The sequence below is a fragment of the Salvelinus alpinus genome, chromosome 15 (assembly GCF_045679555.1).
Source record: "Salvelinus alpinus chromosome 15, SLU_Salpinus.1, whole genome shotgun sequence".
NCBI lineage: Eukaryota > Metazoa > Chordata > Actinopteri > Salmoniformes > Salmonidae > Salvelinus > Salvelinus alpinus.
In genome coordinates this window covers 29,533,516-29,558,673 of record NC_092100.1, presented here as the reverse complement: position 1 = coordinate 29,558,673, position 25,158 = coordinate 29,533,516, and the positions used below count along the sequence as shown (strand labels likewise).

Genomic DNA, 25,158 nt, shown 5'->3' with positions numbered 1-25,158 from the left:
TCCGAATAACACCATCAGAACATTAATGTTGGATCTAGCTAGCAAGTCGACAAGGGTTGGTTGATCTCCTGTTATTAGCCGTTAGCTTGATGTCAACACAACTTGATTTGGCGTCACGCCGTACCAGACTCATCAGAGGCGTGGTCACAAAAAGGATTTCACAATTTTGATAAATTGTTGAATACAATTTCCAAACCATATTAACATATAAATATATAATAATGCAATCGATTATGAATACGGTATTCATTCTCCAACAAAAAATAAGCGATAACGCGTCTTTCCTAACGATCGATTGATCCTGTGGACTTGCCGTAGTAAATCGGGAAGTCAGATAAGCAGCTACCATAGAATTACACAAGGATAAATATACATCCGCGCTCCTTTCTGTAGCTAGTCAACAAAGCCACACGTTTTCATATTGTAGATAGTTGTGTATTTGTTTGTTATTGTAATTGTAGCTATAATAAACTATACAGCTAGAAATATTTAATAACTTTATCGGTTATTTTGTAACCGCGTGATAGCTACAGACAGGGTTCGTCAGATATCCGGTGCTTTGTAATTTGCTAGCTAGCCAGTTATCCATACATTTACTGCTGTGTTTACTATTGGCAGAAAGTGTAGGCTCTTTCTGGAGGGGAAATTATGAATTACTCAGATTATGATTCCGATGGCTATTCTTCAAATGCAGATCAAGACTATGTCCCATCTGGTAAGGTTACTTCCACAAACAGATAGAAATGCAATGCTAGTTGAGCAGATATGTTATTAACGTTACACACATGACAGAGAATCATAACCTTATACAGTAGTTATGCAATATTTCCATTGTATGTGTCATATTCTTCATGTATGTTGCTTGATGATAATTAGCTACTGTATTTGTCATTCAATTCAAGTCTTACCATGATTGTTGTGTGGTTGACAGATGACAACCTCAGTGAAGATGACATGAATCAATGTGTGAAAGAAGATGGTCTGGAAGAGGTTGACGATAGTAGCCAACAGTCAGATAATGTCACCAAGAAGAAAAAGAAGAAAGGCCAAGACATTGGCATGAGGTGAGTGATTCAACACTTTTGTATTTGGCTTAGTTTTTAGACCAATGGTGTCAAATCACATTTTATTTGTCACATACACATGGTTAGCAGATGTTAATGTGAGTGTAGCGAAATGCTTGGGCTTCTAGTTCTGACAGTGCAGTAATATCTAACAAGTAATCTAACAATTCCCCAACAACTACCTAATACACACAAATCTAAAGGGGTGAATGAGAATATGTACATGTAAATATATGGATGAGCGATGGCCGAGCGGCATAGGCAAGGTGCAATAGATGGTATAACATACAGTATATACATGTGATATGAGTAATGTAAGATCTGTAAACATTATTAAAGTGGCATTATTTAGAGAGCATTGTATAAAGTGACTAGTGCTCCATTTATTAAAGTGGCCAGTGATTGGGTCTTAATGTAGGCAGCAGCCTCTCTGAGTTAGTGATTGCTGTTTAGCAGTCAGATGGCCTTGAGATAGAAGCTGTTTTTCAGTCTCTCGGTCCCAGCTTTGATGCACCTGTACTGACCTCGCCTTCTGGATGGTAGCGGTGTGAACAAGCAGTGGCTCGGGTGGTTGATGTCCTCGATGATCTTTTTGGCCTTCCTGTGACATCGACTGCTGTAGGTGTCATGGAGGGCAGGTAGTTTGCCCCTGGTGATGCGTTGTGCAGACAGCACCACCCTCTGGAGAGCCTTGCGGTTGAGGGCGGTGCAGTTGCCGTACCAGGCAGTGGTACAGCCTGACAGGATGCTCTCGATTGTGCATCTCTAAAAGTTTGTCAGGGTTTTGGGTGACAAGCCAAATTTCTTCAGCCTCCTGAGGTTGAAGATGCGCTGTTGTGCCTTCTTCACCACACTGTCTGTGTGAGTGGACCATTTCATTTTGTCTGTGATGTGTACGCCGAGGAACTTAACTTTCCACCTTTTCCACTGCTGTCCCTTCAATGTGGATAGCCGGGTGCTCCCTCTGCTGTTTCCTGAAGTCCACGATCATCTCCTTTGTTTTGTTGACATTGAGTGAGAGGTTATTTTCCTGACACCACACTCCGAGTGCCCTCACCTCCTCCCTGTAGGCTGTCTCGTCGTTGTTGGTAATCAAGCCCACTACTGTTGTGTCGTCTGCAAACTTGATGATTGAGTTGGAGGCATGCATGGCCACGCAGTCGTGGGTGAACAGGGGGTACAGGTGGGGCTGAGCACGCACCCTTGTGGGACCCCAGTGTTGAGAGTGCATTTGTGCATCGATTGCTTCGTTTTGCTCAGTTTTTATTGGAATTTCCATGCTAGTCTGCTGGAATCAGTTGATGACCATCTTTTTACATTATTTTCCTACCACTCTCTTTGTCGATCCTCATAGGAAAAGAAAGAAAGGAGGACTGAAGTTAGAGGAGACAGAGCAGGATGGCAGAGTGGAGGAGCAGGAGCAGGAGGGAGAGGAGGGAGAGTTTTCTGATTCCAGGCCCAAGAAGGAGGTGGACGAAGAGAAAAAGAAGAAGAAAGCTGATGATTTGTGGGCCAGTTTTCTGAGTGATGTTGGTCCCAAATCCAAGCCATCTATTCCATCACCACAGTCGACTACTAAACAGCAGGTATTGTACCAAATCTACAGACATCTTGCCCATAGAGACATCCAGGCATATGATAGTTGGAACCTGGGTTCCTGTTACAGCTTGCTGGTTGTGTATGTTGTTTGCATTGGAGTCAAGTTTTTACTCTTTGGAACACTATAATGTCTAACATCTGTTTTTGTTTTTCAATCTTCACCAGGCTGCACCCACAGACAGACCGAAGAAGTCCACTGCGGCCCCATCAGAACGTCATCATTTAGAGCTTAAACCTAAAGAGCCCTCTAAAGTCACCATCACTAAGGTGTTTGACTTTGCTGGGGAAGAGGTTCGGTAAGTTTAGACCACTGGTGCACTGTGCACATACCGGTAGTAGTACATTCTTTGACCACCAGGTGGCAGTGCAACCTTACATTTGAACCCTTCACATAATGATCCTGAGAAAGTGTCTGCATTCCACAGCATACTGGAGCAATTACATTTCTGAGTTACAACAACACATGTCAGTTTACAGGCCAAATAATTGTCCTGGGAAAGTGGTTTTAGATTAGTCAGGGTCTCACCATTAGTATTATCTATGTAATATGAAACACATTAAAGGACGTTGCTTATTTTCTATGAAAGCCTGAAATCATTGCAACATATGATTATCATTATCACCCTAATGGATGCAATCTTAAAGAATGTATTCCCAGAGGATGTACTGGTTGACCTTAATGTTGGACTGGTCTCTTCCTATCCCTGTCATTATGTCCTATTGGAGAAGAGAGGACTGTCTATTATATCTGATGGGGTGCAGTGTTTCTTTTGAGGAATTTAGAAGGCTATGATCCAGTAGAGCCTGGTTGTGTAGAGGGAAAGCTAGAAACGATTGCAGGGTTTAAGGAGGAAAGGGAGAAGAAACAGAAGAGCGAGAGGCAGAGGCATAAAAAATGCATAAAAAATGTCCACTTGGCAGGAGATGGAGGGAAAGGATTGTCCTCTCATTATTACAAAGTGTTGATTCATGTGTGTGTACGTGTGTAAGTGCACATGTGTGGGAGAGGATTTTTGTACAATTTTCTATTACATTTTTTTTTTTAACTAGGCAAGTCAGTGAAGAACACATTCGTATTCACATGACGGCCTACCCCGGCCAAACCTACTACCAGGGAGGGACTCAACCAAAAGCAGAAAACATATTTGTAGGTTTTATTGGCTTGTAAACAGTGACCAACCTAAGGGGTTAATGAAAAATCAGCCATGTCGGTTTTTGGTTTAAAAAAAGTATCTATTTTTTCACTGGGGTTATGTTTTTATGTGTATGTGTGTGTGAGAGAGAATTAGAGAGAGGTTGGCAATTTGTTTAAGTGCCAAAGCAACCCGAGGCTTGTTGTGTGTGTGTCCTTGTGTGTCCTTTTCTTGAGAAATGTACAGTGTTATGTAATTTGATCTCTACTTATGCTCATTAGACTGAGGCCACTAATACAGTCCTGGGTTTAAGTGTCTGCCTGTTACTGTCTTCAGAGTAACCAAAGAGGTAGATGCTGACTCCAAGGAGGCCAAGTGCTTTCTGAAGTCCAAGGAGGAGACACCAGATGTGCGGACTATACCCAGCAGATCAGAGCACTCCTCCCTCGCCCCTGGACCCAGGTACACCCCCCTCCACAGTCACTACCTTACATCACCTGTCCTTCTCTAAGTATCTGACTAGTATAGAAGTTAAATATCACTTAGATGTATAGGAACAGAAGTATTGCCACTGCTTAAGTTACAGTATAATGTGAAATACTGCTTCTTCTACTTTCACCAGCATTCCTTTTTAAATAGGTAGTGAACCCAGTCACATTTCCATTTTCCCATCACTCAACTTCCTATCACTAATTTGGACGTGCATGTGTGTGTGTGCATGCGCAAATGGCAGTGGTGCCAATTGTGTTTTCACAGACATGTTTGAATAGGCCGTAAAAGGCTTGTGCATGTGTGTAGGACATGAGGGTAATCCTCCCAGGTTTCTCTCCATTGATTTCTGACAGCTCCTACAGCAAGCCTTTGATCCTGTCATCCACTCTCTCTGCTACTGAGAAACCAGGGAATGGGATTACGACTCGCCTTTCACACTGCTCTAATATCAGTGTGTGTTGTGTTTGTGCATATACACTGTACAAAACATTAGGAACACCTGCTGTTTCCATGACATAGACTGACCAGGGGAAGCCAGGTGAAAGTTATGATCCCTTATTGATGTCACTTGTTAACTCCATTTCAATCAGTGTAGATGAAGGGGAGGAGACAGGTTAAAGAATGATTTTTAAGCTTTGAGACAATGGAGACATGGATTGTGTATGTGTGCCATTCAGAGGGTGAATGGGCAAGACAAACGATTTGTGCCTTTGAACAGTGTATGGTAGTAGGTGCCAGGCGCACCGGTTTGAGTGTGAATTGCAACACTGCTGAGTGTTTCACGCTCAACAGTTTCCTTCCTTTGTGTATCAAGAATGGTCCACCACCTAAAGGACATCCAACCAACTAGACACAACTGTAGGAAGCATTGGAGTCAACATGGGCCAGCATCCCTGTGGAACGCTTTTGACACCTTGTAGAGTCCATGCCCTGACCAATTAAGGCTGTTGTGTTTGGCAAACGGGGCGGGGTGCAACTCAGTATTAGGAAGGTGTTCCTAATGTTTTGTACACTCAGTGTACCGTGTGTGACATATTTGTGTGTGTGTGTACTGTAATTGTGTGTATCATTGTCTTGCTATGACAGCTCCAGCTGCTCTCCTCTCCTCTATCCCGCTCCCCTGCATGACATTACTTCCCTCCGTTTCCATGGTGTTTAATTGCCGAACACGTCTTTCCTCTGAGGCGGTGGCTTGTATCCAGACAGGTAGTGATCTTTGCCTTACAGAATGTACAGTGTGTCCAGAGCCATTTCCTGTTGTAGATGAGGGGAGAGGGAGGGCTTACCTACAGTACGACAACAGGAAGGAGCCATCAGTCAGTCAGAAGCCCTCCCTCATCATCCCTGTAGACCAGACCCATTAAGTTAATTACCTCGCCTTTGAACCACATCACATCACAGCCTGCTGCAGGGACAGGACCAACTTTGTTGTTGTTTTTTATCATCTCGTAACACTCTCAGGATGTTGAGATAACGTTTGTTATCTCAACGGGTGCTATGTTGTTACGCAGGTCCCATGGGGCTCTCTCTATCCCATGTTACAACCACTAGTTTCCCGCCTGAAACCAGAGGCAGAGAAGTGTTGACTACGGACTGTGTTGTTGCATTTTCCCGCCTTTTGTCCCTTCATTATTTACTCCATCTTCGGCTCTCCCTCTACCTTCCTGTCTGCACCCCATCCTCTCTTGCACTCTCTCTCACTCTCCGTCCCCACTCTCTGTCTCTGTCTCCTGTGTCCTGTGTGATTTGAGTTAAGCCTTCCTCTCTCTTTCTCTCTCCCTCTCTCTCTCCCTCCTGTGTGATTTGAGGTTAGCAGTGTAGTGGAAGGCCTGAGTCAGCAGGACAGGCCCCAGACATATGATCTCCATTGAGTGCAGCCTCTTAAAGGAACATGTGCCTCTGTGCCATACTGTTCAGCTCAGTGTGTCTGTTCAGCTCTGTCTATCTGTCTGTCTGAGCTCCTACTTCACCTAGCTAGTAGCCACTGTACCCCAATTTGGCCCTGCTGACTGCCCTTACAGCAAACAGAAAACCACTCGTCTGCTTTCCCATTCACTCCCCGTCTCCCTCCATCTGTCTTTTTCTCACACACTCTTTCTCACTCTCAATTTGCTATCATTCCTCCTTTTATAGATCTCTTCCAGGGAGCCACTATTAAGGTTACTGTATTGAGCCATATAAAAGCCCTCTGTTGTTGCATAAGGCGTCATAGTTCTGCACTCACACCTAAAAACACCAGCCAACTTTTCATCAATCCCTGATCTAATTGAGAGCAATTGTGTTGATAGATTTGATTGACCTGCTGTCATGCTCTGTGGGTAGTCCTGTGTGTGTGTGGCAGGGCGATAGTCTGCCAGAGCAGTGGACCACAGTGGCATTGCGTAATACTGGGGGTGCAGGCTAAGTGCTATCGATTAGAATGCCGCAGAGATTTAGAGCCGCTTGTTGGGAATTCTAATGATTGGTTGATTGATTGCTCTCTGTCTCCGTGGTGTTACCTCACCACTCAACGCCGGGTAACATTGAGTCTGAACACATTAGGGCATACAAACAACACACACACACATTTGTGCACGACTACGCACACATCATCATCGCTACTGTATCACAACAGTAAGACTACTGCACCTACTGTAGTCTTGTATACACACACATATATAGTCTGGTCTGCTTGTGAAGATAGGGCTTATCTTGGGAGTGTTTGTTTCCTGCTGGCAGGGTCAGATAGAGGCTCTGTGATTGTCAGTCTGGGAGTCTGGGCTGGGGGCTTGGAATGGACCAGAGAGCAGCACATCATCTGTCTCGACACAGCTCTCTCTTTCCCTACTATATGTCAGCTCATCTTGATTCATTCACCAGATGTATTATTGTTGTGTTCTCAATGAGGGAACGGGTGAGTGTACCAGTTCAGCTTCTGGGCTACTTTCTTTGACAATTTTGACTTGCTTTGGGAGCAGCCAGCACTCTTTTAAAAGAGACTGGATTCACCCTAACCGCAGGGGTTCCAGGATTATTTCCAGCAACGTAGCGAACTGTTTTAGAGACTGACGGCCTTGGTCTGTTAGTTCTCCAGTCCTCCCTGTCATAATTAGCACCAGAGTGTCACGGATCCCTCCAGAACTTTCATCACGCACACCTGTCCCCTATTCCCACTGATTAGTATTTGTATACATCACCATGGTGCTGTCCATTTATTGTTACAATGTGCGTGTGAGTACCTGTGCTGTGTGTTTTGACTTTCGTGCCATTGTGGATTGCGCAGATGATTACTGGTCTCATCCCGTGTGTTAATCATTGTGCGCGTGTGTTAATTATTCAAGGTACTCCTCGCTCTTTTGTTGGGTCTCAAACCTGTGTTTTGTGTACGTGCTTGTTTGGTCTTCATCCCCGTGCCTTTACACGGCACGCCGTAATTTGGGTACAATAGAAATAACTAGTACGCATTCCTGCGCCTGTGTCCCGAATCATTTTTACCAACGTGACACAGAGGACATGGAAAGCATGTTATCCCCCGTAGTACGGTTAATCGAAGTAACCTCATTTATGTTCCTCTAACCCCTGAATACCTCTGTCAATCCGGCAGCAATCCATGTCAAGATTGAATGTAAGATCTCTAAATACATCATTCATATGCAATGATTTTGTTATTTGATTTTACAGTTGATATTTTCATACTTACTGAAACTTGGCTTAAACCAAGGATTTTAGTTCTCTAAATTAGTGGTTCCCAAACTTGTTATAGTCCCGTACCCCTTCAAACGTTCAACCTCCAGCTGCGTACCCCCTCTAGCACCAGGATCAGCGAACTCTCAAATGTTGTTTTTTTGCCATCATTGTAAGCCTGCCACACACACACACTATACAATACATTTATTAAACATAAGAATGAATGTGAGTTTTTGTCACAACCCGGCTCGTAGGAAGTGACAAAGAGCTCTTATAGGACCAGGGTATAAATAATAATATAATAATCAATGATTTTGCTCTTTATTTAACCGTCTTAAATAAAGACCTTATTTGTTCATCAAAAATTGTGAATAACTCACCACAGGTTAATGAGAAGGGTGTGCTTGAAAGGATGCACATAACTCTGCAAATGTTGGGTTGTATTGGAGAGAGTCTCAGTCTTAAATCATTTTCCACACACAGTCTGTGCCTGTATTTAGTTGTCATGCTAGTGAGGGCAGAGAATCCACTCTCACATAGGTACGTGGTTGCAAAGGGCATCAGTGTCTTAACAACGCAATTTGCCAAGGCAGGATACTCTTAGCGCAGCCCAATCCAGAAATCTGACAGTGGCTTCTGATTAAATACAATTTTCACAGAACCGCTTGTTGCAATTTCGATGAGGCTCTCTTGTTCAGATATCGGTAAGTGGACTAGAGGCAGGGCATGAAAGGGATAACAAATCCAGTTGTTTGTGTCATCTGTTTCGGGAAAGTAATTGCGCACCCAACTCACTCAGGTGCTTCGCTATACCACATTTGACATTGTCCGTAAGCTTGAGTTCATTTGCACACAAAAAATCATACAATGATGGAAAAACCTGTGTGTTGTCCTTGTTAATGCAGACAGAGAGGAGCTCCAACTTCTTAATCATAGCTTCAATTTTGTCCCGCACATTGAATATAGTTGCGGAGAGTCCCTGTAATCCTAGATTCAGATCATTCAGGCGAGAAAAGACATCACCTAGATAGGCCAGTCGTGGGAGAAACTCGTCATCATGCAAGCGGTCAGACAAGTGAAAATTATGGTCAGTAAAGAACACTTTAAACTCGTCTCTCAATTTAAAAAAAAAACGTGTCAATACTTTGCCCCTTGATAACCAGCGAACTTCTGTATGTTGTAAAAGCGTTACATGGTCGCTGACCATATCATTGCATAATGCAGAAAATACACAAGAGTTCAGGGGCATTGCTTTAACTAAGTTAACCATTTTCACTGTAGTGTCCAAAATGTCTTTCAAGCTGTCAGGCATTCCCTTGGCAGCAAGAGCCTCTCGGTGGATGCTGCAGTGTACCCAAGTGGCGTCGGGAGCTACTGCTTGCATGCACGTTACCACTCCACTATGTCTTCCTGTCATGGATTTTGCGCCATCAGTACAGATACCAACATATCTCGACCACCAAAGTTCATTTGATGTCACAAAGCTGTCCAGTACTTAAAACATATCCTCTCCTGTTGTCCTGGTTTCCAGTGGTTTGCAGAAGAGGATGTCTTCCTTAATTAACCCCTCATTAACGTAACGGACATATACCAGGAGCTGTGCCAGGCCCGCCACGTCTGTTGACTCATCCAGCTGTAACGCATATAATTCACTGGCTTGGATGCAAAGCAGTAATTGTTTCAAAACATCTCCTGCCATGTCACTGATGCGTCATGAAACAGTGTTGTTTGATGAAGGCATTGTCTGTAGTTTTTTGGGCCTTTACCCCCAGCATTGTCCTAGCCATATCTGCGGCAGCAGGAAGAATTAAGTCCTCCACAATAGTATGGGGCTTGCCTGTCCTATCTACTCAGTAGCTCACAATACAAGACGCTTCTAGCCCCTTCTTATTAATGGTATCTTTTGGTTTTGTACATGTCTTACTACTCAAAAGTAATCTTTATTCTCGCTCAAAAAACTCCCGTGGCTTATTTTTCAAATTGTCATGTTTTTTTTATAAATGCGAAAGAGTGAAGGTTTCCCACGAGAGTAATGGTTAATGTGATTGGATGTTAGCTATTTAGTTATTAGGCTACCAGTATTTGACATTGTGTTGTTATTTCACTGAACACTAGATGGTTTAATTTTATTTTTGGCAGTGAAACAAGGCTACTCAGGTGAGAGAAAAAACTCACCCAAATGTATAGCCCCGTTGGGAAAATATAAACGTACTGTTTGAAAATGTGAAGATTTTTTTATTTATTTTATATATATATATATATTTTTAAAGTGAATCACATTTTTATTTGGCGTACCTCCGACGACATTGCGCGTATCCTAGTTTGGGAATACCTGGTCTAAATGAATCTATCCCTCCAGCCTCTTCTATCGACAGAAATCCTGGCCGTGGTGGGGGAGTAGCCATCATTCATAGACAAGTATATATGTAGCCCTGTGTCATGTGGCAAAATGTCCTCATTTGAGAGTCTTATATTTTAGTGTACCACCCTCCTAAACCTAATAGTTTGTTCATTGCAGAATTCTCTTACCTGCTATCTTTGGTTGCGCCTAATTATGACAGGGTTATTATTCTAAACATTCATGTGTGTTGCCCAAATAATGAGCTATCTGGGGCATTTCTTAACCTATTAGAACCCTTTAACTTTGTGCTACACGCCACAGTGACCTACGCACAACAAAAGCCATCCTCTTGATCTCGTGCTGTCCTATGGTTTGATAACTTGGAAACTATTGATGTGTGTGTCTCTGACCATCTCAGTATTGTTTTTAAAATTCTTTCTCCTCTTAAAAACATCTGTCCCCACTCTCTGGCATCTATCTCTCTCTCTCTCTCTCTCACAGACAGACAGACAGACAGACAGACAGACAGACAGACAGACAGACAGACAGACAGACAGACAGACAGACAGACAGACAGACAGACAGACAGACAGACAGACAGACAGACAGACAGACAGACAGACAGACACTGTACTCACATACTGGAGAGACTTGGGTCACTCCGTTTTCATGAATATATAATCTGGGTCTATAAGTGTTGAACATCCAAAATATTTTCAGAAAATAAAGATCAAGCACCAAGGAGATAAGATAGCATTTGTTGTGTATTACATAAATTGCATAGTTTATTTACAATAAAGTCAATTTACAAAAACACACACTGCAATTTGACATACCAGGTATCAAGCAGAAATGGACTTTAAAAATAATTTTGGTGCCCATCAATATTTACAGTATCATAAACTTACAGTATCATATGTATGCTCATATATATTATGTTAACTAATAGCAAAGAAAAGTTTTGGAATTGGCCTAATCAAGACCAAATTAAATCTGTGTGACATGATACCCTTTGGATTTATCATTTTAGAATGTCAGTATAGTAACTAGTACACAGTGCAGGTTTTAATCATGACCAGAGGGACCACCTAAGTGCCAAATGATCCTAGGTAGATTTAAAACAGCATAATTGTGCGGTTCTGGTGAGAACTGGCTAAATGTTTCACAACCTCATCCATGTTGAGGGAGCGTGCCTCCTTGACTCCACACTGAGAATTCAGAGGTCACTTATCCTGTCATCAAACATTGTTGTCCTAAGGTGGGTTTTAATCAGTTTTAAAGCTGAGAAGCTTCTCTCGCAAGAAGCACTGCTGACTGGTGTAACAACAGAAATCTTACAAAGTCGAAATAGCTCATGGAAGACCTCTTTATAAGGTTCTAGAAACACAACAAAGTCAAGGAGAGTAGATGGTCTGTCCCTTCCACTTTTCTCTCTCCTATCAAGAAGCCGCTTGGTTTGATGAACCTCATGTTTGAGGTCCTCTAAATCTGACTCAAAGGTCTGAGCAAAGGCAAACAGGCTCCTCATTCAAGAATGTTGTACTCTTTGGGTTGAGAGACTGGACCCCTTGCATTATCTCGCAATTCTTCTTTGAAAAACGTCTCTGCAGCTCAGCTGTGAGCTGTCACCATCACTTTGGTCACAATTTTTCTGTCCTACAGTGCTCATCATCAATGAGTTGTGAAATCTTACGCTTGTTTTAGGCTGTCTTTTACATACTGTTTGAACACTTATTTTGCAGTGCTCTGCAATCTCTTCAACCTCTTTCCATGGTTCTCCAAAGTAACCCTCACTTCTGTAGTCCTGTAATGTGTCTGTAAGGGCACCTACTAGATCCACAGCCCTTGCTAGGTCAAGAGAGCTTGATTGGAGCATGTCAGAAAGACATTTGGCATCACCAAGCACTTCACAAAAGGTAACCAAAAGCCCTATGAAATGTAAATCTATCTGAGAAAGAAGGCCCCTTGCCTCCACTGATCTATTTTCAAGTGTGATATCCTGTAGCACTCTCAGAACTGTTGGAAGCCTGTCCCTCAGGTTACGGCATGCCATGTATTTGCATGCCTACCTTACATCCGTAAGTCTCTGTAGTTCCCTGTGCTGCTGCTGTGGATAGAGCTCTTTCTAAACTGCAAGCCACTTGAGATGAACTTTCGAGCCAAAATATAACGTTATAAAGCTTCTGCTTTATAACGTTAACTGCCTCAGGCACTGATTTTACAGCATCGACAAGAACTAAATTCAAACCATGTGCGTTACAGTGCACATAAAATGCAAATCTTGCACTGTTTTTAATCCGTGCAGACACACCAGAATGCTTTCCACTCATGACGGATGCACCGTCATAGCCTTGCCCCACAAGATTATTTCTGTAGTCCAGACCATGTTTTTCAAGGCAATCAATTATCATTTTTGTTAGACCTGCTGCATCTAAGCTTTCAGCTGACTGAAAGTGTAAAAAGCTTTTGTGGATGGCCCAGTTGTAATAGTACCTCACAACTAAAGACATTTGTTCTTTTTTCTTTAAATCTTTGGTTTCATCTGCAATTACACAAAAAACGTCACTTTCTTTTACTTCTCTTATTATTTCACTTTGTACCATCTCAGCTCAGCCCTCAAGAACTTTATCTGGATTTGGTGGCTTGTGTACTTAGCATTGCCACATGCATTTGTCCTTTTCTCTATGAGAGGGTCATGCTTTGCTATTTCTTCTAAGATTGTAAAAAAAAAGACCCTTGTTGTGAGAGTCATTAGACTCTCGATGACCTCTGCGCTATATTTTGAGTGGCAGTTAATAGGAGCACATCTGCAATTGTTTTAATTTAAGTACAGTTTTCCTCCACTTTCTTTTTCCGGTCCTCATTTATGACATCTAACATTGATGAGTTGCTGTCAATAGCTCTTTTATGCTGATTCCAAGCATACATAGCATTGATATGATGCTCTGCCTTTGAATGGAGCCTAAACCCAGAATCTTTAAACAGCGCCTTTTTCCAGTTACAAAAACCTGACTGTGATGTGAAGGCAGATTCAGATGTATTGGGCAGAGAAAAATGCCTACAGGCGAAACAATAAATCGAATCTTGACTTACAGAATATTCAAGCCATGAATTGTCCTTATACCAGGAACTGTTGAAAGCCCTTTTCCTAGTACCATGCTGAGTTCTGGGAAATGTTTTCAAACATGGCTGTACAGGACCCTCTTCTCTGGATCTTGAAATGTCTGAAATACACGTTCAATAATGTGTCATATCTATATGGAAATTTACTGGCCCTCGCTTCATACTTGTCGCCAAACCCACTGGCTCCAGGTCATCTACAAGACCCTGCTAGGTAAAGTCCCCCCTTATCTCAGCTCGCTGGTCACCATAGCAGCACCCACCTGTAGCACGCGCTCCAGCAGGTATATCTGTCTGGTCACCCCCAAAACCTCCTTCCAGTTCTCTGCTGCCAATGACTGGAATGAAGTACAAAAATCTCTGAAACTGGAAACACTTATCTCCCTCACTAGCTTTAAGCACCAGCTGTCAGAGCAGCTCACAGATTACTGCACCTGTACATAGCCCATCTATAATTTAGCCCAAACAACTACCTCTCCCCCTACTGTATTTATTTATTTATTTATTTATTTTGCTCCTTTGCACCCCATTATTTCTATCTCTACTTTGCACATTCTTCTACTGCAAATCTACCATTCCAGTGTTTTACTTGCTATATTCTATTTACTTTGCCACCATGGCCTTTTTTTTGCCTTTACCTCCCTTATCTCACTTCATTTGCTCGCATTGTATATAGACTTATTTTTGTACTGTATTATTGACTGTATGTTTGTTTTACTCCATATGTAACTCTGTGTTGTTGTATGTGTCGAACTGCTTTGCTTTATCTTGGCCAGGTCGCAATTGTAAATGAGAACTTGTTCTCAACTTGCCTACCTGGTTAAATGAAGGTGAAATAAAAATAAATTAAGGGATCCACAAGATTAGATATTAACAGTTGCTAACTAAAATGGGTAGTTTAAAGTATAGGCCTGGCCTACCATTGGGTCCTTTTGGAACAGAAGTCTGATATCTCTCCCTTTCTTTTCATGTTTAATTGACCCTATGCAAAAATAAGACAGTCTATGGTTACATCTAAGCATCCAATTACCCACATTTTAGTTCAATCTTAATTACAAATCCCCATTATCATAACTGTACCTTAAAATCAACTACCAGCCTAAGTTACTAGTTAGATCATGGCTAGCCCTACTCTGCACTAAGTAACTTAGCTAGCTATAATGTCTTACACCTTTACGATAGCAAACAGTCTATCTGCAAATTGTGGTAATCTTTTGAGTAACGTGAACAGATTGATAATAACAATTGTTCGTTTTGATTTCAAGTATGAAAATCTAACTGAGTTAATGGATTTTAAATTGCTGAATGTTTACTTGCTGAACACTGACAGCTGTAGCCTACTAGTTACCCCACATTAGTTAAGCATTCGTATACTGTAACTTACGACACTGCACTTTATATGTGTGTATTACTAACACAGATGTAAACATAATGTTAAGCTAAATTGGGAACCAATCTCTCTTATCGTATTAACTGTCTGTTGATGGAGACAAAGGTCTATCGTTAACTTACACAGCGACTCAACTTTCGTGAAAGTTGTTCAGGAAACCTAAACCCGATGCTAAACCTTAAAACTTACTTCAAATATGATGCTATTGCGAAAAGACCCCGTGGATCTGTGGAAATATTCTCTCTTCTTATTCTGTATGTTCTTCTGTATCTCCCAACCAACGTTAATATTCTCTTGTCATCGATTTGAAAAATGCGCCGCAGAACGTCAAAATAATGCTTCTTTCAACAAGAGGTGAAATGAGATGTCAATCACCGTCAAACTGCCAGTAGCGAATAAAATTTTGGGGTGGCAAATCAGATGTCAGGGGTGTCCAGTGCCACCCTGGACACCCCTCTGCCTCCGCCCCTGGCTCCACTAAGGCAGTTATTTAATAACTTGTCCTTGTGGTAAAAATGATGTGGGTATAACGAAGCGCGAATTAAAAGTAGGAATTTCGTAGCACCATTAAGTGCAAAAACACTTTTTGGAAACAAACCACTCTATTTTGTCCCTTCGTTATGTCGGCATTGAACACGTCACCGTCCCTAGAGGGTGACCTTGACAATTTATTGTTAAACCGAGGTGCTGCCTGGATCTCTAATTTAAAGACCCGTTGCTCCCCTCGGTCTCAACGTAGACTTTGATCTGAAGCCATTCCTGTGATTATTGTGATTTTTGATATTCATTGTAATTGTTTGGCCTGTGTAGCCAAATTGTATCTCTGATCGTATGTTATCCATTGATGCTTTTTTATATGTTGTAATTATATCTGTAAATTAATCAACGAAATCAAGCCACACTTGTGTTTGTCATAAACGTTAGTTATTCAATTATTGCATCTGAGCTCCTAGAGTGTGCAGCTCTCATTTTCTTTTTAAATTCATATGAACAGAACATGCAAGTCGAGGATGCAATGATGTGCAGTCCTTCTTACCGAATTCTGACGTGCACTTTGAACATATTAGAACAACTGTCCACATTGACTTTCCCTCAGCCAATCTACTATAGTAGAAACGTTTAGGCTACCTATTCTATTGATCAACTTGTCAAGAAAACATTGCCTATTCCAAACAGACTCTGGAACAGTTGTGGGACGATAGATCCCAAACTCATGTAGCCTAGGCTACATAAAAAAGGTTCAAAAGCAATGTGTCTGATACAACAGAATGTTTAGCTTAAAATGTTGATAAATATTATTTCTTCACATTAGAAGCGCAGCAATGCGCACAAGGCAGTCGGCTACACGGATCCATCCATAATGCAATTAGCGGTAAAACACCGTTGTCAAAAGGGCACTGCCCATGCAAGCGGTTTCATGTGACCGAGATGAAAACATCAGTTAGAAATTTGGAAAGAGACATGCATCATAATATATGTATTAAAACGTTCAGGTTTCAGACAATTAAGTACATGTTTTCATGTACTTAATGAACCTCCAGCTCATTGAAAAGGGGTGTGCGACGCGCTGATGAAGCCTGCCTTCCGTTTGCCGTTTGATGCCGCGTTCAAAACAACTGGGAACTTGGAAATCTCTGACTTCAGTGTGTTCAACAAAAAACTAGCTCTGACTGGGAAAAATCGTTTTGAAGGATCATCAAACTTGGGCCACTATCTAGAGCTCTGACTGTGATAAATAAGATACTTAATGAATGTAATTTACACACACGCCAATTTAATTCCACTAAATTATGTGAATTATTCTATGGAGTAGAATGATAACCATGACCAATCAAATGCATTTACTTCGACTGGTATTTCCATCAATAGGCTAAAAAAACATTATTTCACAATGGGATTTCTTCTTCTTCTCCTGGACAATTGGCCGGCGGCAATTTTATTTATCTGCTTTTCAACAAAAAAAATACGGACAAAAGCCGGCTATTACCGGCAAACGAAAACCCTGTATTGATCATAACATCCTTGTTGATCGGCTGGAGAGGTGGGTGGGAATCTCTGGTGGTGCCCTCAACTGGTTCCGGTCATATTTATGTGGCAGACGTTTCTCAGTGAGTATGGGTGGCTCAGTATAGTCCCCAGCACCTATTCACTATGGTGTCCCTCGGGTCAATTCTGGGCCCCATCCTTTTTTCTCTGTACGTGCTTGACATCATCCGCAATCATAACATTCAGTTTCACTGCTACGCTGATGACACACAGCTTTATTTACCAATCAGACCCAGTGACCAAGCTAGCGTAGCTACCCTTCACAAGTGTTTTGCCGACATCAAATATTGGATGTCTGACAAAAAAGTTCTTCCAGAAACCTTGGTGTCTTCATTGACCCTGACCTAAACTTTGAGCTGCATGTAAAGAAAGTTATGTGGACACCTGCTTGTCGAACATCTCATTCCAAAATCATGTGCATTAATATGGAGTTGGTCCCCCTTTGCTGCTATAACATCCTCCACTCATCTGGGAAGGCTTTCCACTAGATGTTGAAATATTGCTGCGGGGACTTGCTTCTCTTCAGCAACAAGAGCATTAGTGAGGTCAGGCACTGATGTTGGGCGATTAGGCCTGGCTCGCAGTCGGCGTTCCAATTCATCCCAAAGGTGTTTGATGGGGTTGAAGTCAGGGGTCTGTGCAGGCCAGTCAACTTTTTCCACACTGATCTCGACAAACTATTTCTATAAGGACTTTGCTTTGTGCATGTGGGCATTGTCATGCTGAAGCAGGAAAGGGCCTTCCCCAAACTGTCACCACAAAGTTGGAAGCACAACTTTGAATGTCATTGTATGCTGTAGTGTTAAGATTTCCCTTCATTGGAACTAAAGGGCCTTGCCTGAACCATGAAAAACAGCCCCATACCATCAAACTTTACAGTTAGCACTATGCATTGGGGTAGGTAGAGTTCTCCTGGCATCCGCCAAACCCAGATTCATCTGTTGGACTACCAGAAGGTGAAGCGTGATTAATCATTCCAGAGAACGCGTTTCCACTACTCCAGAGTCCAATGGCGGCGAGCTTTACACCACTCTAGCTGACGCTTGGCATTGCACATGGTGATCTTAAGGCTTGTGTGTGGCTCCTCGGTCATGGAAACCCATTTCATGAGGCTCCAGACGAACAGTTCTTGTGCTGACGTTGCTTCCAGAGGAAGTATGGAACTCAGTAGTGAGTGTTGCAACCTTGGACAGACTATTTTTCCGTGCTATGCGCTTCAGCACTAGGCGGTCACGTTCTGTGAGTTTGTGTGGCCTACCACTTCGCAGCTGAGCCATTATTGATCCTAGATGTTTCCACTTCACAATAACAGCACTTACAGTTGACCGGTGCAGCTCTAGCTGGGCAGAAATTTGACGAACTGACTTGTTGGAAAGGTGGCATCCTATGACGGTGCCACGTTGAAAGTCATTGAGCTCTTCAGTAAAGCCATTCTACTGCCAATGTGTGTTTATGGGGATTGCATGGCTGTGTGCTCAATTTTATACACCTGTCAGCAACGGGTGTGGCTGAAATGTCCGAATCCACTCATTTGAAGGGGTGTCCACATACACTACCAAAAGTTTTAGAACTCCTACTCATTTGAGGGTTTTTCTAATTTTTTTACTATTTTCTACATTGTAGAATAATAGTGACAACATCAAAACTATGAATCAAGTAGTAACCAAAAAAGTGTTAATCAAAATATATTTTATATTTCAGATTCTTCAAATAGCCACCCTTTGCCTTGATGACAGCTTTGCACACACTTTATATACACAGCGGTATATAAACTGTATATATGCTTTCATTTCCTCACGTCTAGATGACTGTAACTTTTTGTATATGTCTCAGTCAGAAATCACTCCATTGTCTACAGTTAGTTCAAAATGCTGCAGCTCTGATTTTAACAGGCACCAGACATTTTTACCATATCACACATATTTTAGCTGGCTACCAGTCACTTTTAGAAAACATTTTAAAGTGGGATTAATCACGTTTAAGGCTAAATTTAGCCCCATCCAATATCTCTGATATTTTGTCTCCCTATATACCAGGACGAAGCCTGAGATCCCTGTCAGGACACTGTTGACCATTCCAAAGTCTAGGTTGAAAACGAACATTGACCGGGCCCCTAGACTTTGGAATGGTCTTCCAGGCTTGCAAATTCAGTGCCTCTTTTTAATCCCTGCTGAAGACATACTTTTATAAAGATGCTTTTAATGTATGATTTCAATGTATGATTTTAATTAGCAATCTTTTTTTCATTCTCTTTCCTCCTGTCTTTTTTTAAATACTTTTATTTTATTACGTGAAGCACTTTGTTACTTGTATCGGAAAGCGCTATATACATGAAGTTATTATTACTACTGTGGCCCATAGAGAACAATGGTTCATTATTAATGTCATTGTTAACACCCTTTCTCTGTTAATGACCTGCTGACTGTAGCTGTCTATGAATAAGCCTGTGTTATGGTGTGTGAGTTAAGAGGCCAGCAGAGCTGGGAAAACAGGGCAGTTGCCTTTGTTGATCTTTTCCTGTATATTTGTGTGTATCACCTATGTTCGCTGTGTGAATGTATTAGTGCAATTATGTCTGCAATATGTTCTCAACTTAGAGGCCTGCTTTTCTAATTGTAGAGGGAAATCTCAGGGGCCTAAAAATAAACCTGCTCATTGTTATTACAGAGATGGTGAGGAAAGCATCATACACTTAAGTCTGGCCTGACTCTACACCCAGGGCATATGGGCATGTCTGTCTGTATGTTTGTATACACACTTCTCAATTGTGTGTGTGTGCGCTCACATGTTTTTCCCTGTGTGTGTGAGTTTGAGCCTGACTAGAACTCTTTGCTCCCAGATCAGAACATTCTCATGAATTCTTCATTCTTTTTTTTTTTTTTTTTACACTCTTTGCTCGTCTCTGTTTGATCTGAAAGGCCAACTCCACCACTTTTCAGTCTCCTGTTCGTTATTTCCAGCATAGTACTGTCAACATATAAAAAAACAAAAAAAACAATGATGACATCATCAAATACCTTCCCTTTGGCTAGAAACTCGTTCCAGATTTTGAAAATGTATTTTTAATCCTACCCTGTAATGTCAAGGGGGATAATATTTTAAGGATGTTTCTTATCATTTTAACCACAGATTATAGAAATGCTCTGTTTTCACATATGTAGACACTGGTTTGTTGCTGGAGATTATGAGGTTGATAAGTGGCGTAATTGCCCTTTTAAAGAGCCACTGAACATGCCGATTAGCACGTGTGTTTTTCTGTTGTTCGTTAGAAAAATACGATTTCAATCTTCGTGGTGTGTTTCCTGATCGATTCCACGTTTGGTTAATGATTTGTGTCCCCCCTGAGACACTGTAGACGCGGAAGCCTATTTCACTTCCTCAAAATCCACAGAAGAAATCTAAGATAATTTTAATATTTTGGACGAGGATGTTCTAGTTGCGCTATTTGACATCTAACTAAGGTGTTTAGTGCAGTATTTCTCAAGTTAAGAAACGTGCAACGTATTGCCTTATGTAAACAGTCGGAGCTGCTGGGAAGGTCTGTCTCACTATGCTGTTGGATAGAAAGCAATCACTACAGCAGTTCACCCCATGTTAGTGGGCAAATGGACATCATCAAATCAAAACCCAACTTTCTTTTACCCAGTGTGATGTACAGATGTTCCAAACTCCATTTTAGAGAGGACTGACTTTACCACCAAAATGATCCTATTTACACTTTATAGTCAATTTTGACACAAAGGGATTCACAGCTTTTTAAAACAGTCGGTCTCCCCCTTCTCATTGGACTGCATGCTGCTGACCATCCTCTGGTACTCTGTAGCTCGCTTATGTTTCCCACCTCCCTTAGAGCTCTGAGAGAAGCCTCCAGTGGTGAGGGGTCAGGGGGGTAAGTGGGGTCAGAGGCAGCAGCAGTAGTGACCAGGGAGAGAGGAGGCATGTGACTGAGGGAGTGAATAAGTAATAATAGAGCAGAGATTATGGATGATGAGTCTGAGGAGTTGTCAGTGAAGAGGGAGAGAGGTGGGGAAGATGAGTGGGCCCCGGATTTAGGAACATGAACACCCAAGTGAAGGACCAGTCATGGTGTTATGCTTAAGCAGGGCTATCAGATGCATCTCTCCACCATAGGTTATGTCTGAGTGTTACACATTGCTATGTTTGTAATGAGAGTGTGCTAAAAGGCCTACTACCGTCTTTAAGCTGCAGAACAAAGAGCATCCACACATACTAATGAGAACTCTTTATAGAAACCTGCTGTACAAGCACCACCATCTATAAAGCAGTAGCTGTGTGCCATATCTTATTTTGAGGTCTCTATGTTTAGGTTTAGGTAGAGTTCTGTGGTGTCCTGGTAACTTTTGAGGAGCTTGACGTAGGCACCCATAGAGAAGCAGCCGTCTGTTTGGTGTGTGTACACTCTGCCCAGTCGGGTGACCAGTGAGGTAATATTGATTCTGTGTTGGGGAACACTAAACACACAGTTTCACTGGTTATCCCCCCCCCCCCCCCCCACTCATTCACTCCTCTGTTATCTGACACACCAATATGACAGCACAGCACAGGGTGTTTTGTAGTCTATAGCCAAGAGGCTTCTAAGAGTGTACCATGATGATCTAAAAACAACAGAAACTGACAGCATAGGGAGTATTCTGTTATGCTTCTTGGTAGATATTTGTGAAGGGAAACAAACTGAGATGCTCTTGCATGTTCTTCACTTAAAGATTCCACAGATGGACATGAATCGGTCAACAAAATCCCTTTAAAACCTTCACTCCAATCTCTCATTACATGTCCATTGTATAGCCTTTAACCTCATGGTTACACCACCTTATAAAATGTTTTGCTCAGTGGGAAATGAATATCCAACTGGTCAGGGCTCCCGAGTGGCGCAGCAGTCTAAGGTACTGCATCTCAGTGCTAGAGGCGTCACTACAGACCGTGGTTTGATTCCAGGCTGTATCACAACCGGCCGTGATTGGGTGTCCCATAGGGCGGTGCACAATTGGCCCAGCGTCGTCCGGGTTAGGGTTTGGCCGGGTAGGCTGTCATTGTAAATAAGAATTTGTTCTTGAATGACTTGCCTAGTTAAATAAAAAAAATAGTCAGTGACAACTGTTTGGAGATTGTGACAGCAACTATGTGAGCTTATTACAGTATTATACTATGTCCTGGGATTTCCTATCATCTTCAAAGTAGAAGAACCCATTACCTTCTAATGACTCTTGTGTGGCTTTTGTGCGTCATTTGCGTGTTCGTGAGAGTCTCAGCTTTTCATAGTGGGGTCATAACAGTTTGTAGCTCAAATCGTTAACAGACGTTTTTGTGAGATCTCATTTCGGGATCCGCCCTTGTCTCACAAACACCACTCTAGTTCACCATCTATTAATCGCACAAGCTAATGGTTGGTATCCATGTATACAGAAGAAATAGACAAATACAATAACCCAGAAGTCTGTAGCTCAAACACAATGTTTAGTAGGAGTTGGAAGCACTAAATCAGATTTGGGGAAGTTGCATGGTTTTTCTATTAGCCTTGAGCTGTGAGAGAAGGTCTGCCAATGGCCTTTAAATGGGCAGGAAGTGTATTATCCTTTCAAGGACTTCCTCCTGGCCTGGGTCTGCTGGAGAAGGGTGAGGAGCAGCTGGGTGAACCCCTAACAGGGAGCCTTTGTGCATGTGTGTTTTAGGGGTCCAGCCTGCTCTCCTCATGGCCACAGACATCTGGAGGAGCTATCCACTCTCCCCGGGGATACTGTGAGAACATTCTTACAGTTGAAGCACCTCTGCGAGGCACAAAATGGTTCCCAGTGAGTAACTCACTCCTATCAGTTACACTGGGTGTAAACAGGAACACTAACATGCTGACTAAACCGACCGCATTGCGTGCATGTTAGAAAATGAATGTACACGTGATTCAATCATTTTTTTTATTTTTTTTATTTTTTATACCCCCTTTTCTCCCCAATTTTCGTGGTATCCAATCGCTAGTAATTACTATCTTGTCTCATCGCTACAACTCCCGTACGGGCTCGGGAGAGACGAAGGTCGAAAGCCATGCGTCTTCCAAAGCACAACCCAACCAAGCCGCACTGCTTAACACAGCGCGCCTCCAACCCGGAAGCCAGCCACACCAATGTGTCGGAGGAAACACTGTGCACCTGGCCCCCTTGGTTAGCACGCACTGCGCCCGGCCCGCCACAGGAGTCGCTGGAGCGCGATGAGACAAGGATATCCCTACCGGCCAAACCCTCCCTAACCCGGACGACGCTAGGCCAATTGTGCGTCGCCCCACGGACCTCCCGGTCGCGGCCGGCTGCGACAGAGCCTGGGCGCGAACCCAGAGACTCTGGTGGCGTAGCTAGACCACTGCGCCACCCGGGAGGCCTTGATTCAATCATTTTATCCTAACTGCTCGCGCATATCAATAACTGTCTGTGTAGCCAGGTGCAAAAATAGAACTTGGTTAAATTTTAGATGCTTGAAGTGCTGCAAGTCCTGCCTCTCCCATCTACAAAGATCCAGCAAAAAAGAAATACAAATTAGCTAGCAACAGCAAGCTAACTAAATGTCCCAGGAATGTTTGTGTGTTTTGACCTGTCCCCAAATAATATACAGTAGTTGGTTTTGGTATGTTAGCCTGCGTGTCATGAACACGTCTGGTGGAAATAGACAAAATCAACATGTGGACGCACGAGCGGAGCCGGTTTGGTCAACATGTAACTCATTTACTCTGTGTGTACATTTGTGTGTATTTGGGTGAGTGTTTGTTTGTCTGGTTGAGTGTGCTGTTGAGTTGCCTGGTACTGGGAGCCTTGAACGTGGAAGACATAATGAAATCAGCAGATTATCAAGGTTTTTTGGAGTGCAATGTTCAACACAGTGTCCAAAAACTGGGGCTTTGTTGAAGGTTGTTGGTCTTCCAGCAGGACAATAACCCAAACACACCTGAAAAAACTGGAATGGATCAAGAAGACGCACTGGACTGCGAGATCTGAAAACAGCAGTTGTTGGAGGGCACCCCTAAAACCTTGAATAATTAGAGCAGTTTGCTACTGAAAAGTAGGCCAAATTGCCAGTAGAAAGCTGCAGCAATTAAATTGATGGCTACAAGAAGCATTTGTCTTGGCCAAAGGCTGTGCATCCAAGTACTAGTTCCCGGGAGCCATTTCTTCCATGCCATTTGTCTTTATTTTCAAAATAATTGCAGCTGAGCACTAAAAACTTGGTTGTTTTTTGTTTGTTTGTTGGTGTATATATGGGAATCTGCTGAGCCTCTTGGGGTGAATCTATCCACTTCTGTTAGTATGTTTCTCTGAATGTTCTCTCCTTGACATTCTTGTAGGACAACCACCTGCAGTACCTGTAACCTCCACTACATCTTAAGGAGGCAGGTCAAATCAAATGACATTTTATTTGTTACATGCTTCGTAAACCGGTGTAGACTAATATTGAAATGCTTATTTATGGGCCCTTCCCAACAATGCAAATATTTAATTTTTAATTTTTACAAATAATAGAAAGATAATAACACAAAGAATAAATACACAATGAGTAACGATAACTTGACTATATACAAGGGGTACCAATACCAAGTCAATGTGCAGGGGTATGAGGTAATTTAGGTAGATATGTACATACACTGGATATACCAAACATTAGGAACACTTTGCTAATATTGTGTTACACCCCCCCTTTTGCTCTCACAACAGCCTCAATTCATCATGGCATGGGCTCTACAAGGTGTCAAGCGTTCCACAGGGTTGCTGACCCATGTTGACTCCAATGCTTCCCACAGTTGTGTCAAGTTGGCTGGATATCCTTTGGGTGATGGACCATTTTGGATGGGAAACTGTTGAGCATGAAAAACCTAGCAGCGTTGCAGTTTCTGATACAAACCGGTGAGCCTGGCACCTACTACCATAACCCATTCAAAAGCACATAAATATTTTGTCTTGCCCATTCACCCTCTGAATGGCACACATATACAATCCATGTCTCAAGGCTTAAAAATCCTTCTTTAACCTGTCATCTCCCCTTCCTCTACACTGACTTGAAGTGGATTTAACAAGTGACATCAATAAGGGATCATAGCTTTCACCTGGCTTCACCTGGTCAGTTTTTCTATGTATACTCAGTGTAAAGGTAGGGGTAACGTGACTAGGCAACAGGATAGATAAAAAGCAGTAACCGCAACATATCAAATACAATTTTATTTGTTACAAGCTTCGTAAACAACAGGTTGTAGACTAATAGTGAAATGCTTACTATAGAGAAATAGTAGAAAAATAATAACACAAGGAAAAA

The 25,158-nt window shown here is 42.3% G+C and overlaps 1 protein-coding gene across 2 annotated transcripts in view; it reads left to right on the top strand.

Annotated features, from left to right (window-relative positions):
• Window positions 1-294: 294 nt before the first annotated feature.
• Window positions 295-25,158, top strand: part of LOC139539880 (craniofacial development protein 1-like) — a 61,952-nt gene continuing 37,088 nt past the window's right edge. Inside the window, exons 1-6 of one of the 2 annotated variants that reach the window (XM_071343253.1) lie at window positions 295-715; window positions 932-1,064; window positions 2,419-2,650; window positions 2,829-2,959; window positions 4,133-4,258; window positions 22,542-22,661. In XM_071343253.1, coding sequence (XP_071199354.1) covers window positions 649-715; window positions 932-1,064; window positions 2,419-2,650; window positions 2,829-2,959; window positions 4,133-4,258; window positions 22,542-22,661 — 809 coding nt within the window. In that variant the 5' untranslated portion in view covers window positions 295-648. The remainder of the gene's footprint in view (window positions 716-931; window positions 1,065-2,418; window positions 2,651-2,828; window positions 2,960-4,132; window positions 4,259-22,541; window positions 22,662-25,158) is intronic. The other variant, XM_071343254.1, reaches the window with a different exon arrangement.